Source organism: Etheostoma spectabile, chromosome 19 (genome assembly GCF_008692095.1).
Source record: "Etheostoma spectabile isolate EspeVRDwgs_2016 chromosome 19, UIUC_Espe_1.0, whole genome shotgun sequence".
NCBI classification, from domain to species: domain Eukaryota; kingdom Metazoa; phylum Chordata; class Actinopteri; order Perciformes; family Percidae; genus Etheostoma; species Etheostoma spectabile.
Window position 1 is genome coordinate 2,032,968 of NC_045751.1, and position 16,337 is coordinate 2,049,304.

Below are 16,337 nucleotides of genomic sequence, written 5' to 3' on the forward strand. Positions count from 1 at the left end.
ATAGATGGGTTCAAGTAATATATTATTGGGTTTAGAATCAATAGGGCAGTGCATAGTACAAAGATAAAGTGCAAATCTTCCTACCAGGCCAGCTTTGGCCACTCTGCAATGTATCACCCTGCATATGAAAAATCAATAAAAAAAGGGAAAAACTGAGATGAGAAAATAAAACATCCGAGACGGGAACATAATGTAATGTTAGCCACCATTAATGTTAAATGATAGCACTTTTATATCTCAAAATGAAGACAAAAGTAATCAGGCAAGCAGTTGACAAAAATAAAACACATAGCTGCTTGAGTTAACAAGGGAAAGAAAGCACCTGGAATGCACATCCACAAAGCCATCAAAGAGGGTACGGAGAAGTTAAAGATGCTGCTGCACATAAAGACCGAAACATGAACTCCAGTACCTCACTGTAAGGTCGTACAGAAAAAAAGGAACATGACAGTGTCAGGATAGCAGAACGGAAATGTTGCAGATTGTGTTTCTATATATCTCTTCTCTCTAGTGACACATATGAAGTCTGGAATTCAAAGGCATGGAAATGAAACCCTGCGGTGACGACCTGTGCATTCTTTGTGACCAAATCCATTTTTAGTTTGAATTGAATTAGCATCATATTGGGCCTTCATCCTGTTTAGTTTGAGTATTCTGCAATCTCATCCCATTCTCCATGTCTGAACATTTTACATATGTTTTAACTATTGTGTATTCTGTAGAGGTCAGTGATATATTAACTATTTTTTTTTAATTATTATTCACTCAGCCACAATAAGGCCACTGAAAATGAAAGCTATGAGCTGTGAAATGTTCTTATTTGCATATATAATCTCATCATGTGACAAATGAATACTTATGGTAAATAAACTATACAGTTACATCTATACTAAATGCCTTGATTACTCAGGTTACATTATGTTAAATGAAACATTATAAAAACAGGCATAAATATAAGGCACTCTAAATGCAAAAGGAAAAAAAAAATGTTATTACCATTGAACGCTTTAAAGAACCACAAGAAAGTGACGTCTTTGTACCTTGCCCTATTGTGTGTAGTGGGGATCGCCGCTGTGTGACCCCTCGGCCTCTAATTACAGACTGTATGAGAGCTTGAAAAAAATGCACCAGTGACACTTTGACTGGCACCCGACATTCCCACACCACACTTGCGGGGGGGGACAACAATGTCATGAGTGAATGACATATCCACATAAAACCCTATCTAAAAATACACATGTTTATTGCACAAGAAAAGATGCACTGAATCAGAATACAATTGTGTCCTACTGATGTGCATTCCAGTGAAAAATCTCATTTCATTTCCCCCATAGCACACAACTCTCAACCTGGAAGCTTTCATAGACCATCCATATTTCAAATACTTTTTTTTAAGTCATAAATTATGTACTTTATCAATATATTTAGAATGTTATATGTATGCTTTAATATATATTTCACATATATTTGACAATCTGTACCATATATCTATGTATTCATATATTTTATCCAATTCATCAGGTTCTCTCTTATCATCCTTCTAACATGGAAGAACTAAGATAATCGGTAGCAGCAACTTCATACTTTGCTCATCCCTGTTGATTCCACAAAGCCCCAGTTTATCTCATGGGAGTAATTAAGTTACCATGTATGTGATCATGGACAAAAACCACGACAAAAAGCCAGCCCAAAAATAACTCTTGAACAAACTTTCCTTTTGGTAGTGTGAATTTTGTTCTGTGCACCAAGTGCAACAAAATGAGGGAAGAAAATGGAAACAAAACCAAAAATGAAAGAAAAAAGCAAAGATATTCTCTGCAAAATAGCACATATGTCAGAACAGTTCTACAGCTTTAAAAAAAAATTTACATTTACGTAAATACGTTTTATCACTTCTTTTCCAAGCAATAAATTTGTGTAAAAAAAGGAAATTCACACAGTTCAAAAAAAGCACATCAGCTGTATAATAAAGTACTAAAAAACTAAATCAATAATTTTTTATTTATTTCATAGATCATTTGAGCTCTACCGTCTCCCAAAATTTAGATGAACATTGTGACGGGAAAAAGGGTTATTTATTCATTATTACTTTAAGTCTGTCCTGCTGTTGTGGACCAAGCATTGTCTTCTTTTTCGATGGGTTGTCTGTGTGTTCTTGATTGTGAAACAGATTTTTTCTTTTTTTTTTTCTTTACAATGTGCATCAAGTCCCCCCTCGCCCCTGCATTTCTGTGTGCCTCCAGTGCCTCTCGGAAAGGTCCATGATCACTGATGCATTTCGGATGATGTCATTATTGTTCATTTACTTTTTTGTTGTGTTGGTTTCATTCAGTTTAATGAGCCCCAAAATGAATCCTCGAAGCAAAAGAAAAGGTAATTCCGTATGATGCTTCAAAAGTCAGGATTCCCTCACTTTGTATCAAGGCGAGGTTTTATTGGGGTTGGGAAATACTTGGTCCTCCGGGAATCATCTTTTTAATTTTTTGACAAGACATGTCACACATCCAACACTTAATGAGTTGTTAGCAAGGAGTTAAGGAGTACTTTCTCAAGCAGGAATTTATGGCTCAGAAGAGAGGCTCACTGGGGGTTTTTTTTCTCCAAAGGGCTCTCTGCTTTTTTTCTTCCAATACTGGGTCTTTTACGTTGCATAGTGATCAAAGCTTCCCAGGTACTCCAAGCCAGCTCTGTAGCAGAACTGGTATTGATCCTGAAAAGAAGAGAAGACTTAAGTTCACATTCTCTCTCTTAGGGATATAGCCTAGATTCTAGTCACATTATATTTGTTAGCTGCCTTTTCTATCAAACCAAAATGTATTTTTTTGTATTCCAAAGGTAAGAAAGCTTTGTGGTGAAGAGCAGACCCGATACTTATGGTCTTTAAAAGAGGCTTGCTTTAGTTCATCTATTTGGCTCAAGAGCACGTTTGGAACCTCACCAGCCCTTTTCATTATGAAATGATCAAATTTGGAACACATTGATTTCAAATGTTATCTAAGTTACCTCAGTAAAGTTTGTGATGTCTTCTTTGCAAATATAGTGAAAAAAACACCTTACCTCTGTCTGCACCATAGCTGGTCTCTGTGTCCGTAACATTTTCACTGTCTGAAAGATGTCTACTACGCCCTCATATCTCATTCGTTCCAAGACTATGCTGAGGGTGATGAAAACTCCAGTCCTACCAACACCCGCGCTGTGAGAGAATGCAAAAAGGTCAGCAGTGAGGCCAGAGGCACCAGATAAATATAGAAAAAGTCATATCAAGTTAAATCAATATTTGTGTAGAGCTCAACATTTATTTGCATTCAGTTTAATTCTCTAAAAAGTGCGAGTGATATTATTTGGTGAGTTATGCTGGTTGATCACTCACCTACAGTGGACTGAAATAGGCCCATCTTGGCCAAACTGCTCTTTTGTTTTATGTACTTGGCCAATGAAATCGATGAAGCCCTCTCCTGATTTTGGCACTCCTTGTTCAGGCCAGTCTGTGAACTGAAACTGCCTTACTGTCCGTGACTGTCCATCCTGGGAATAAAAGGTGGGGCGGGAGAGAAAATGTACAGAGCCTGCTCTTCAGATGGAACAGTCAGAAATATGGAAAAATGTGCACACACAAAAACTGATGAAGTGAAACTAGGAAGCCAGTCTGGTGTTTTGCAGACAGCCAACCCATGGCAGTTCATTCCATGACCATCATTATTGTAATTGCCATGCCTTTTGTGGGTTTTACAGTGCAAGACAGCATTCTTGAAAAAAATCTAGCTTAGGTGCCAAGTTTAAAGCATCAGAGAAAATGTTTTGTTGTCAAAGATGCCTGTCGTTCTACCTGAATGTATTAAACATGAACTCTGAAGATGCTAATTCCTTTGATGTGCTAACCTCTACGGGGTGCTTGGAGAATCGACTGAGGGTGTGCATTACTTAAGTGATATTGTATCCCCGTGATAAGGAGAGAAATCCCATTGACGAGACAGTGTAACATGCACTACAAACGAGGGAGACTGCACCATTTCTCTGTGTAAGCCTTTGATGGAATTAAAAACTGTGGCAGCTTGCTGCTGCCGGCACCACATTTGTTTTTACACTTTGACATGTGTCATAATTCCCACAAATATTTATTTTTGCTTATGCTACACTTAAGGCCATAGTTTGGTATAAACGAATACTTGATACAATGCCAACATTTTGAGCTAATGACTACTGTGATGTTAAATCCAGCGCTCAATGAGTGTTCACTATCCAGCATATTCAACAATGTTATTCAAATCTTTTTTTTTCGTAAATATATTCATGTGATTAAGAAATTGCATAATGGGATTTTAAAATTTAAAATGGTTGTAGTATGCGCAATAACGGAATCACTTTTTTTTTCTGAATTCTATACAGCAGTGACCCAAAGTTAAAGTGCAGTTGGAACTTAAGCGTTGAAATAAATAAAGTGGAACATTATTTTATTTTGGTGATACATTTAGTGTCCCCCGTGACCCACCGTTAGGGCATGACCCAGAATTTGAAAAAACAATACTCTCTAGCATTCTGTAAACAATAGCACTGGAGTTGGAGCCCTGTTCCAACCATGACAAATTTTGATCTTTAAACTTTGTTCTATGAAATGATGCATGCTTACCCTGGCATCAGTCACTTTGAACTCTCTCAGGATATACTGGGGCATGTTATACTCGGCCATTGGGTCCACCACAAAGTACTGGTATCTGGCCGACCTCTCTGCTGGCCAGTACTGGTGGCATTTTTCCTGTAAGGAGTGAAAAATAGAATCCCACAATGAGCCGCAACATTCTCTTCATACACTAGCTTCATTGTTTTCATTCCCAGCATTGTTTTAATTAAATTTATACTGTATCTTGTGCTTTATTCTCATGGCTGAAGCTACATACTGTATGGTATTTCATATAAGCTGTTTTGTAACATGCTTTTGTGTTCTGTAGCCAGATTAAGGAGGTTAATGTGCCAAAAAAAATGGAAAGAAAAATAAGCGTTTGCATACCCTGCCCATTTCTCTAAGCTTGGTGAGCATAACAACAATAGTAGAGTTGTGCTCCCAGAGCATTCTCCAGAAGTCTTCTGTGGTCTCTGCCAGTGGTCCCTGTGTGGCAATATAGGCTTTCTGTTGCCTGTGGAAAGCCATTTCATCACATGATGGAAAAGGTGTGAGACATTCAGCATAAAAATACATTAGAGCTTTCACTGTGCATGGTTTGAAGATGTTGATAGAGCCATATCTGTGATGACTGACCAAAACATGGCAATGACGCTTGTCTTGTACACATTTGCTGACTCTTATATTTCAAGTATAAGTTGCTTCTTTTAAAATGTCGAGCCATTTTCAAGTCCAATGAATTTAAATACTGGCTATCTGATCGGCAATGGGTGTCAGAGTATGTGAGCACTTACCTGTACCCATCAATGAAACTGGCATTGATGTAGTCAGAGCCCTCAACTCCTCGAATGGGCTGAAGACACACTCGTGTGGACTCGTATGGCATTATGTTAACAAGGCGGTTCTTGAACTTGTTGCAGGGGAGATTGGCACTGATGAATCGTGATGTATGGGCTTTAGTGTTGGCTAAACGCTGCATTGAGACAGAGAAAAATATATCTATGAGCACTGACTTTCTGTGTTTCCCTGGTGACTGACTGTTTGACATTGAAGGCGGATTGGACGTAAAAAACATGTATGAACAATCACTTCTTGCTTGAGAGTAGAGAGTAATCCAAATTAATCAGCTGCACATAGTGGATGATAAAGTTTACATTGCACACAGCGTCCTGTGGTTATATACTATTTTCACGTAACGATAAACTACAGAAATGGCATCGGAGTGATTGCTATCACGGCTTGCCTTTGCAGGGAAAAATAGCATGTTATGATGAAAAGACAGGGGAATGGAAGCCCTGGCGAGCCTGGAGTGGACAGACGTGGTGTAATTTAACCTGTTTATCATCTCTTAGTGGAATCAGCATCCCATCACAGCAAGAAAGCAGGTGCGTGACAAGCAAGGCAATACAATGCATACAGCAGTACCACAGGCTGCAAATGAGTGCATAAGGATTGTTGAACCTCTCATTGTAAATGCAGAGTATATTGCTCAAGTAGCTGTTCTGTAGTGGGGGAAAACCTGTGTTTAGCGTTTTCATGGGACTACAGGTGGAAAATAGCAATTTGCTACAACCTGGCACACATCTATTAATGTTTTTTGTGCACTGTCCCTGTTCACATAAATAAATTACAATTACAATGTAAACCAAGACCACTGTTACCCAAGGAGGGAGCGATATGGGAAGGGGAAACCAGAAAGGGAGAATGGGTCTTATGTTGGGTTACACAAGTAAGTCAACTAACTGGAATAGAGAGGAAAACTACAGGCTGTCTCGCGGGCCTACTAGGAACTGGAAGAGTTTTGGAGTTGTACTGGGAATGGCCAAGCAATGACACAGTGGCCTGCATAGTAAAACCTAAGGTCAGTAGTGCTTTTGCTTCAAACTGTTTGTACCTTGAACTCGAGTTCCATGCCGGTGACGTTCTCTCCACCCTCTATCTGCGTCAGTTTCTGGATGTAGGCGTATAGGTTTCTGGCGGGCACTTCGGTGGTGCCGCAGTTGACGGCCTCTTGGAGCGCGTCATGTATGAAGACATACTGGTCCTCTGTCTGCACCATGTAGTTGCGCTGGGCACGCATTAGCGTTACATGCCCGTAGATGTCCACAGTCTTCTCGTGCTTGATACGTTCCATCATGGCATCAATCACGATGAAGCAACCTGTGCGTCCCACCCCAGCACTGTGACCAAAAACAAGATACATAAATAAAGAAGAATGTTATTGGAAGGTATTCTCAGTTGAAGCTGTACAAAATCATATGTGGAGGTCCCTAGTCTGAGATGTCCGAGCTTCTTTGTCAAACTTTCACAAATGAGGGGCAGGCCAGTGGAAGGAGAGGTGTCTTTGCTAAACATGTACAAGGACTTGAAGAACTCCCTTTCTCCCAGAGATGAGGCCAAAAGGTAAACTCTCTTTGCCAAGTTTTCCACTGTAGAACGGACCATTTGGTTTGGAGTGTAATTAAATCTGAAGTGGCACTGTGTCGAGAAGAGGGCTTGGCCGTCACAGCCTTCAGCGGGCTCACTGCTGGCTTTGCAATCTAGTCTCTCCCCTCTGGACCCCACCTGTGCTCTCCAATCCATCAGGACTAATCACTTATGCAACGGCAACATTTAACCTTTTATCTCATGGTACCAAAAAGTGCCACTACAACAAATGCACACAGAAATGTGGATAGACAAACGTGATTTTGCGAGTATGACTTTCTGAGGGCTTTGTTAATGTGCCGGGCAACTTCTGAGAAGTGCAGCTGACTTCAATTAATGCCATTAGATTAGCACAGTGCACCCAAATAGCGTAAGAGCTTTAGAAGAGGCACTGAAAGGCAGGTCTCTTCATTTAGATTCCCATCGGCACATTGTTAGAGTAGTGTGTAAAAAGGCACTCTGACAAAGAGGGACCATGTTTTACTGTTTCTCTTTGACCTCTTCTTGCAGACCAGCTTGAGACATGCTGTACAAATGTAGCCCCATTCTGCAGACTGCTGACAATTAAAAAATGCTCACCCCTGCATCTTACATGTTTTAATAGCGCGTACCTCAGCATTGTAGATGTTTTCCAATGACAATTTATTTACCATGGGGTGACAGGGTGGTGTTAAATCTTATTTGTTAACTCTCCTCCCACCTCCTGCAAAGCACAGCATTGCCAAGATGGTACCTCGCACTTGGCACTCTAAAGTAAATAGGTTATTCAATCCATTAAGCTGACATGCCTACAAGGTGCGAACCATGCTCTCGTGCCTCCTCCTTCTGATGGAGCATTTGTTCATTTTCTCTTAGGAACGGGGAAAGGTTTGAAAGGGAAAACTCAAGAGGGAGTAAAGTTAGTCACCAGGAGCAAAGTCTGGTTAATGTGCCATGCTGCACTGGAACTGTGCTGCGAATGAAATAAAGACACGTATGGGAGTCATTGGCTTTAACAAATGATCTAATAATCACTTTCAAAATGGTTGATATTGGCTGAATAAGACTGAACTTCTTTTTCTTCTCAAATCTCTTTACAGCTCTAGGGCGATTACAAAGTGTGCATGTGAGTCAAAGAAAGAATCAGGCTGTCTCAGGGATATTGGAAGAATGAATCCCTTCCAGGTGCTCAGCCCTTAGGCGAGGAATGCTGAAACTAGAAGAGATTTCTCCCTTTACCCCAGCTGTTACCAATCTAAAAAAACATTTTACAGTGCAGACCTGAATGTGGGAGAGTGATGACCTGCGAGAGAGTCAGTGACAGAGTGACAGCATTGAGCTAGAGAGACGAAGACAGAGGAAGATGAGGAATGGGGGAGGGAGGTAAGGAGACGGAAGGTGGAGTTGTGTTATGCAGGGAGAGCATGTTTTCCTTAATGTAAAAACAGGAAATGCTAGGTGCTATGTGCACTATTCCTTTATCGACAAGTGATGGGGTGTGTGTGTGTGTGTGTGTGTGTGTGTGTGTTTGGGTGAGGTGTTGCAGAAAGCAGTCGGTACATTTGGCAGTTGAAGGGGAGCTGGCGGACAAGCTGCACTAATGACCTGACACTGCCTTTTCAGCCAGTCAAGACCAGCTGCTTTGGACGTCGACACACATTAAGTGTCAGACTAATATGCTTTCCAGGAGTTTAGGGAATAGGGGATGGGAGAAAAGAGTGCAGTTTATGCAGCAGCTGCAATGAGTTCCGAGAAGATAAAGCACGAGCAGCAGTGAAAGTAATTACATATGTATTGTTACCAAATCGCTTGCCGTCAGCTAACCCGTCACCATTTCCCTACACTGCCTATTGAACCCGCACACATTAACTCAAATCCGCCAGGATCACCTCATTGCTGTAAATGGAGTCAATAATAATTTTGGACCTTGAATACTTTTCAAAAAGTGTAAAGTAAATCAAAAAAGTCACTTATTTTCAACTTGGAGATTCAAACAGGATTTGCCCACTGACTGCTAATTCTTGTCCATTGTGACATCCCAACAACAGTAGGACGATTCTCACTGCATGCAACTATGCCACGATGACATGAAGGTGGAGTCCTGCAGCAGCGCATTGGAGTTGTCCCTCTCCTTCACTGTATTAGAATCACTACTGTTTGACCTTCTGAGAAAGCAGGGCAACTCTATATGCCTTGATGGCAATGACGGGGCCACGTTTCCTCTGGAAATACGTCTAAAAAAGTGGGGTTGTCTTATATTTGGGGTCTAGACCTTCAGCTGTTCACGTTGGAGAGGCTGGTTTTAGACCTTAAGAGATGTGACCTGTTTCAACAGCCAATAGCGAAGTCAGCTGGTAAAGTCAACTTTAAATTATAGAAATAAAATGATCCATAATCCATTTTATTTTGATGTTACAAACAGCTGATCGAAATTAAGGTTTTAGACGGAGCCTCAACAACTGCCCAAAAGCATGGTAACGTTATATGGTGGAGAGAGTTAGAAGCTAGAACGGAAGTTCGAGTTGTTGTCATGGAGATCATACACCGTTTACAAATGCAAACAGCCAGAGAAAAGAGATTGAGTTGTGTGTGATTATGTCACTGAAAAATGGAATGATGGGTTGCCTATTACCAGAGCAGTCATTCAGCTGAGGGCCTTGGAAATATTCACCCTTAAGTTAGGTAGACTACATCCTGCATTATGTGCTGGCTACCACAGTGATACAGAATAAAGAAAAAAAACTGAATTATATGGCTATGTTGTCAGTTCTATGTTCAGTTCAGCACTGTGGGCTGCACTAATAAAGGTTTCCATTCTGAGTCACTGGGAGAGGTCTGTGCTCTCCATGACATTTAATCATGACCTTTTGATCTCTTGTGTCCCCTCACCATGCCGGGTTAGCCCTTCAGCTAGAACAGCAAAACAGTCCCTGACCTACGGGTTAGTGAAAACAGCAAGAAACATGCAATGATGTCCCTAGGGGGCAGATTCCATAGGACATACTCTAATTTCACCTTGTGAGAAGTTTTGGAGAAGTCCAGTGGTCACACATTAATGCGTTATGTTTTTGGTTTGTCCATTTGTTTGTGGGTCCGTCAGCGGAATTAAGGAAAAACTTCTGGCCAGATTTGAATGAAACTTGGAGTGCAGCAGGGGCCAAGGCCAAACACATTTATTTTTCACTTTTGTTAACTTTGCGAGATAGGGCGTTTGTGTTCCATTCACGTGGTGTCGGAACAATCTGAAAAAAATAGTTCCCGACTAAGATAATATATGGCCTTGCATAAGGTCCCTCAGCATGTAGGACGTGCTCAGGGGCCTTGTGCAAAGACCATGTACGAACATGGTAAGCTAAAATCTGTGCACCAACTAAATAATCAACTGCTTAAAACACTGTACCATGCTATTAATTCATAGGAAACAAAAGGCTTTTTTTCTTTCAACCTTTATTCAGGCCTTTTTTGCATGTGCATAAACATCCTCAGCTTCTTCGATACAAAATATCTTTATCGACAGTATATCTCTGCTTAACCACAAACCACTCTGAATTTTGTTTTGCAAGTATGTAGAGCTAAAAGATGGCTCTATTTAAAACTGTGGTCAAACATGAAGTGAGGAATTGCCTCTGAGAGGATTTGGAGCTTGGAAATGATTGTATCTGATAGGGAGCCAGAGGAATTAAAAACTCCCATCTGCAGAGTGACATTAATTCCTGCATTCTGCTTCATTGTAAAAAGTGAGGATTTTCAATTTGAAGCGATTCGGCAACTAGCTCTAATTAACTTCGGCATGTGGTACTTCTAATTCTTCAGTAATCCCCTGTCCCTTTTTGTCACGTTCTGACACAAGTTCATATCTGTTACATTCACTATGGCTATTCCTTCATTTGTACAATCTTTTTTCCCCCCAATTTTGTCACTTGCTTTCTCTGTGCAGAGCCTCTGATGACTTCCTGAGTTGAGAGGAGGCAGTAGTCTGTGTTATATCCCAGTGCTTGTCTGTTGTGAGTCTGGCCACTCATGTAGCTCAGGGAAGGGAAGTTAGCATGAAAGTTATTTGTTTTAGATGCAATAACCCAAGGGATAAGTCAAGGACTTGTGGGCTGTTGCGCGACATTTTATTGGTGTAGCAAGGAACTCTACAGGTCTGCGTGTGTTTGTGTGTCAGTGAGTGGGAGATGTTTGAGTTTGCTGAGGACATCGATGCTAGTCGTTTTTACTGGGATGTTGAAAACATCTTCAGATTTAAAGTGCCTTCTGTAAAGCTAGTAGGTTGATTTATATGGACTTACAGTGGGCCATAGTTTACTCCATTTTTGAACATGCTATTTTTAGCTAAAATGTTGTCCCCTGGTTCATGGATGATTTTGTTTAAAAATAATACACAAATGACTCAGATATAAAGCTCTAAATAACCATGAATCTGTTGTATGTTGTCATATGTATTCATATATTCATCACAGCAAATGGAGAGAACAAAATGAATTTCATGCTTCGGGATGTTTTTGTGAAACCATGTTGTTTCTTACCTGCAGTGTACCACCATGGGCCCTGCATCTGGAGGATTGCAAGCTTTCACCCGTCTCAGAAAGGCCAAAAAGGGAGTGGGGTGCTCTGGCACCCCGTGGTCTGGCCAGGCCGTGAACTGGAACTGCCTCACCTCTCTCTTCTCACTGGAGCCATTCTGAATTATGGATTTGGCGAAAGGTTAGTGACTAACACAGCTCACATCAAGTACTTAACAGATGTTGTGGGGTCTAAGTAGCTGCTATAGGTCAACCAAATCCAATTGCTGCTTACTTTAAAAAGTGCAAATGTCCTGACACAGTATGTGGCCAGCTCTACTGTGTCTAGCAGTGTCACTTGGATGAGGCCGTAAGTCTCTGTCCCTCTCGTAGGCCAGTATTGGTCACATTTAACCTGCAGAGGAGAGAAACGTCACATTAGACAATCTCTGGATAGGAATATATGAACACTGTCTGCCCTAAAGTTAGAAAAGATTAGTCTTGATGAGGTTTTTATAATTTTCTTAGTACCAATGATCTGTATCAACAGTGCTCTGCTTCACATTTGTGTATAAAGGTACACACAAAGTCAAGTAATGGTAAAATAAAAGAATTCTCATCATTCCTGCTCTGCTTAGCAATTCCTGTTTGATTTCAGAATCAATTAAATGGCCAAAGATATTTGTATAGAGCCGACGGACCTATTAACTGTCCTTACATGCTCTATCATTACAAAGGTAACCACAGTTTCCAATCGTATAACTGGCTCGGCTTTATTGCCATTTGAGTGTGCTTTGTTTGCCAGTTAACGGCCAGTCCAAAAACTGTTCCATTATACATTACTGATTAGCTGACAAAAGAAATCACTAATGGTGTAAGGGAGGAAATAACTAGGTTCAAATTCACTTGTTTTTCTTCATGTTGTCTATTAGAACTGATGTGGCTTTAGCCGTATGGTCACCCCAATTGAAATGTCATCATACTCAACAAATCCTGTTGCCTGGTGCTCTGTTAACATGTATGGCAATTTGACGTGGACACCAGTTGTACCACTGGAATATTCAAATATCTTAAGTGTACTGTCAACTTATTAATTACCTAAGCAGCTGACGATTCATAGTGGCGTTTACTTGCAAACACTCAAGCTTTAGATATGAAAACCATACAAAGAGAGCTTGAGTAATTCCCAGCGAATGATATGACTGAATAATATGAAAGACAGGAGCTAGTGGCAACAACAAAAGCACATCATGTTCCAAACGTTACAACATAGTGGTATGGAAGGATCAGAGAGGGAATTTCTTGCTGGAAGCGTTTACGCCAGAGCCAAGGAGCACTCTGATATCACAAAACATCTACAGAGCGAAACAGACACCTGACGGCATGAATTGAATCGAAGAATTATGCCTTACAGAGTGCCTACATTATTAAAAATCAGCCAAAGGTTGTTTGCTTTGCAGATTGTACAGATTCTGAGTGAAAACTGCTGTGTGGATTGAATCAGCACCCCTGTTAACACGATGCCAGGCTCTTAGAAAAGGCATACAAGTGTGAAGGTCAGTAGCTTATGGACTCTGTGCAAGCTTTCATGCGTTCAGTCAAACACTGTGAAGATGTGCAAGTCCAAGGGACAAGGTGCCTTTTGACCATGTCAGCCTTAAAAGAGCCGTGAATGCATCCAGCTGGGCAATGTAGCACTTCAGTGTTTTTTACCACTGATTGTAATCCAGTTTCTTTAGCTGTCCTAGGTTAATGAAGGGAGCCATGCCACCAATCAGTCAGGGCTAAACAACAATACAAGTGTTGTTGAAAGGAAAGGATTGAAGATATGAGTAGAAACTAGATATAAGTTGGCTTCTCGAGGAGAATACATATGAAGGCATCTAGGGAAGGGCAGAATACAGCATACTGCACAAATGAAACAGGAGGATAAGGACGTCAAACTATTGTCACTGATAGGGGTTGAACAGAGTTAGAAGAATCTTTACTACAGATTTTCAATGTCAAATGAAGAATGGAACAGTGACGCAGTTGGCTTTGAAAAACACATTTTTGAAAGTTTTAGTTCATGTGACTCAGCCTGTTAGATGGTTATGTGAGTTAGGGTATAACATTCCAAAGCTTAAAATGAAAGACATTTTCCTCATACTTTTGGGTTCGACCAGGTCATTTCATTTGAATACTACTTGGAGAGAGAGAGCACTACATAGAAATATGGCGGCATTTGCAAATGCGTCCCTTACCCTGGACCTCTCCTCCAGCTTTGTCATCATGACGATGACCGCACTCCTCTGCTCCCAGATCATCCTCCAGAATTCACCAAATGTCTCTGGCAGAGATCCTTGGGTTGCGATGTACGCATTCTGTTTCCTGTAGCCGTCAATGTAGTTAGCATTGATATAGTCACTTCCAGGGATACCTAAAAAAATAAATAAAAAAATAATAAAAAAATTTGATGGTGGGTGTTAGACTCAAAAAGAAACATCTAAAATACAATCGATTACTATGTTGTCTTGACACAATGCAGAATAGACCAACGTCACAAAAAAATTATTACATCGGCATTTGTTATTTCCTAAGTCGGTCTAAGTCTTTATTTGCTCTTCAGTTATTAGTGATAACGTCATTTTCTCCTCACACAAGTCATCTTCTAAATGTATTGTATGAAAAAGTAGCATAGAAAAGTAACTTTTGTATGTATTAAATGGAAAAATAGCATAAAACAGTACATTCTGCGTGTATTAAATGGGAAAAAAAGCATAAAACAGTAACATCTGGAACCAGTGTTGGTCTATAGGATTTGTATTCGCTATCAACGCCTTTTTAAATCCGCAGCTTGTGTGTTCCTCTTCCATATCTGCAACTGACTTACAGATAGCGCTCGGTCTGTAAAAGTCTATCACCTCACACGGAGAAAAACAAACCAACAAAAAACTAGCAAAACAATTCCCCCCCCCCCCCCCCCCCCCCCCCCCCTCCCTCCTCCCTCCCTTTGCTTATATTAAATGAAAGGCACAGCAGCCTTTTCGAATCCAGGCGGAAGAGACAGAGCTGACAGCTAGTCAATGCTTCAGGACTGGCAGTTTAGGGGCTTCGTGCACACATGGTCGACCAAGATAAGTCTCATCTGCATGGACGCCACGTATCAGAGAATCCCCTCACTCCAACTGCTCCCCCTCCCCTGGACTCCCTTTTACTCCTTATTTGACAGAAAAAAAAACATCAAATCAAATGGAATATGAACACATTCAAAGAACAACCCACATAATTGTGTTCAACTGTCCCCCGCCCTCTCTTTTGCTGTTGAAGTTGTCCACACAGCCAGGCGGCTGAACATTTCCGTGATGGACAAGGGATGAATGCAATTAAGCCCAGTGTGTTTTCAAGTTGAAAAGCAAAAGCAAAAAGAGACATTACTGGGGTTTAATGAGAACGAGGCTGTTGGTTAATGCACATTTGCAAATGGATTTTGCCTTTGTGCTTTCTGTCACTCAGGATTTGTATAAATTCTACCGTTTTGCTCTGTCAATATGCTTATTGAGAAATAAACATTGCTACAGCGTTGTTCAGTACACCACATAGAAAAGCAAAGAAATTGAATACAGATGTTTTTAGTGTTTAGTGATTCTTAGTAGTAGTAATAGTATTCACATTAAGGTTATGTGTATTTCCGAGCAGATGCACACTTTCTTAGATTACTGAATTGTCTTATCCCAGAACACCACTAAATATACACTAAATATAGATCAATACAAAAAAAGATTGAGCGCTAACATAATTTCCCAAAAAGAAAACCTCAAATTGATGGAATTGGGAGTGGAGTTGGTATTTGCAAGGATCATGCTAACAAAAAATGAAACATACTAATAGAAATAGAAACTGTACAAATTTGGCAAATGAAGGGTTGGCAAAGTTTTAGGGATTAACTTTAAAAAACAGTTTCAGTGATGTCAATACTATTAAAATCCACAAATGTACTTGCGCATCATGCTCATCCATCCCCACATCGATAAATTCTTATAGTAGCTGTCTTCACATTCTGATGTTAAATCCCAAATCCCTTTTTATTCAAAGAACTCAATCAAAGTAAACAATAGACGCATCGCTTGCCAAAAGGCTTTAAGCTTTAGAAGGAAAAGAGGAAGTCCCTCATGTCCCCCTGGCTGAAAACTACTCACACTCACAAAGGCTCCAATGTGGTTGTGCAGATGTGTTTATACGCCTGGCTAATGGAGTTCTATCAACATTCAAGCTGTGTGTTGCTTCTGAGAGACTGCAAAAAGGCTCTTTGAGCCTTTATCTATCTGTTTTTGTCACAATAGCAATTTGCTGTGTTTATTTTCCTTCGCCCACCATCAGAACAGCTCAATGGAAATGGTTAAATAATAGATGTGTGTGTGTGTGTGTGTGTGTGAAATTATGTTTAATCCAATAAAGAAGCCAGCACTTAACTAGCAATATCAAAATTGCCTTTTATTCTTTAGAAGCTGTACTGTACAGAGCAACACTTTTTTAACGCGCCAAAGACGTAATGGACTGGTTCAAGTCAGGGTTGTGATGGGCTCAGGGGAAATGTGCAACCACATCTTGAGAAGGTCCTGTCCATAAAATGTTACTAGAGACGCCTTGTCGATTGTGTCACTCTGACATATGTCTTAGCACTTTAACTTGTGTGTTGTTGTGAGTTTTGTCAGTTTAAACCCAGTAGCAAACCCATATTTACGTCCCGTTTTTTTGAACAATTGCATACCCACAAACAAATAATGTAATTTATTATAATGTGCTATGCTGTCTAATTATCTTCTAGT

At 40.4% G+C, this 16,337-nt stretch overlaps 1 protein-coding gene across 44 annotated transcripts in view; it reads right to left on the reverse strand.

The window, feature by feature from the left end:
• Positions 1-16,337, reverse strand: part of LOC116669415 (receptor-type tyrosine-protein phosphatase delta) — a 370,303-nt gene that overhangs the window by 67 nt on the left and 353,899 nt on the right. For 33 of the 44 annotated variants that reach the window (XM_032499281.1, XM_032499273.1, XM_032499264.1 and 30 more), the window contains 10 exons: positions 13,773-13,948; positions 11,825-11,944; positions 11,554-11,708; positions 6,513-6,798; positions 5,413-5,591; positions 5,006-5,132; positions 4,628-4,753; positions 3,371-3,525; positions 3,058-3,193; positions 2,642-2,710 (listed from right to left, as the gene is read on the reverse strand). In XM_032499281.1, the coding sequence (XP_032355172.1) occupies positions 2,642-2,710; positions 3,058-3,193; positions 3,371-3,525; positions 4,628-4,753; positions 5,006-5,132; positions 5,413-5,591; positions 6,513-6,798; positions 11,554-11,708; positions 11,825-11,944; positions 13,773-13,948 (1,529 nt within the window). Of the gene's footprint in view, positions 2,711-3,057; positions 3,194-3,370; positions 3,526-4,627; positions 4,754-5,005; positions 5,133-5,412; positions 5,592-6,512; positions 6,799-11,553; positions 11,709-11,824; positions 11,945-13,772; positions 13,949-16,337 lie in introns of all 44 variants that reach the window. The other 11 variants (XM_032499288.1, XM_032499284.1, XM_032499283.1 and 8 more) reach the window with 1 other exon arrangement.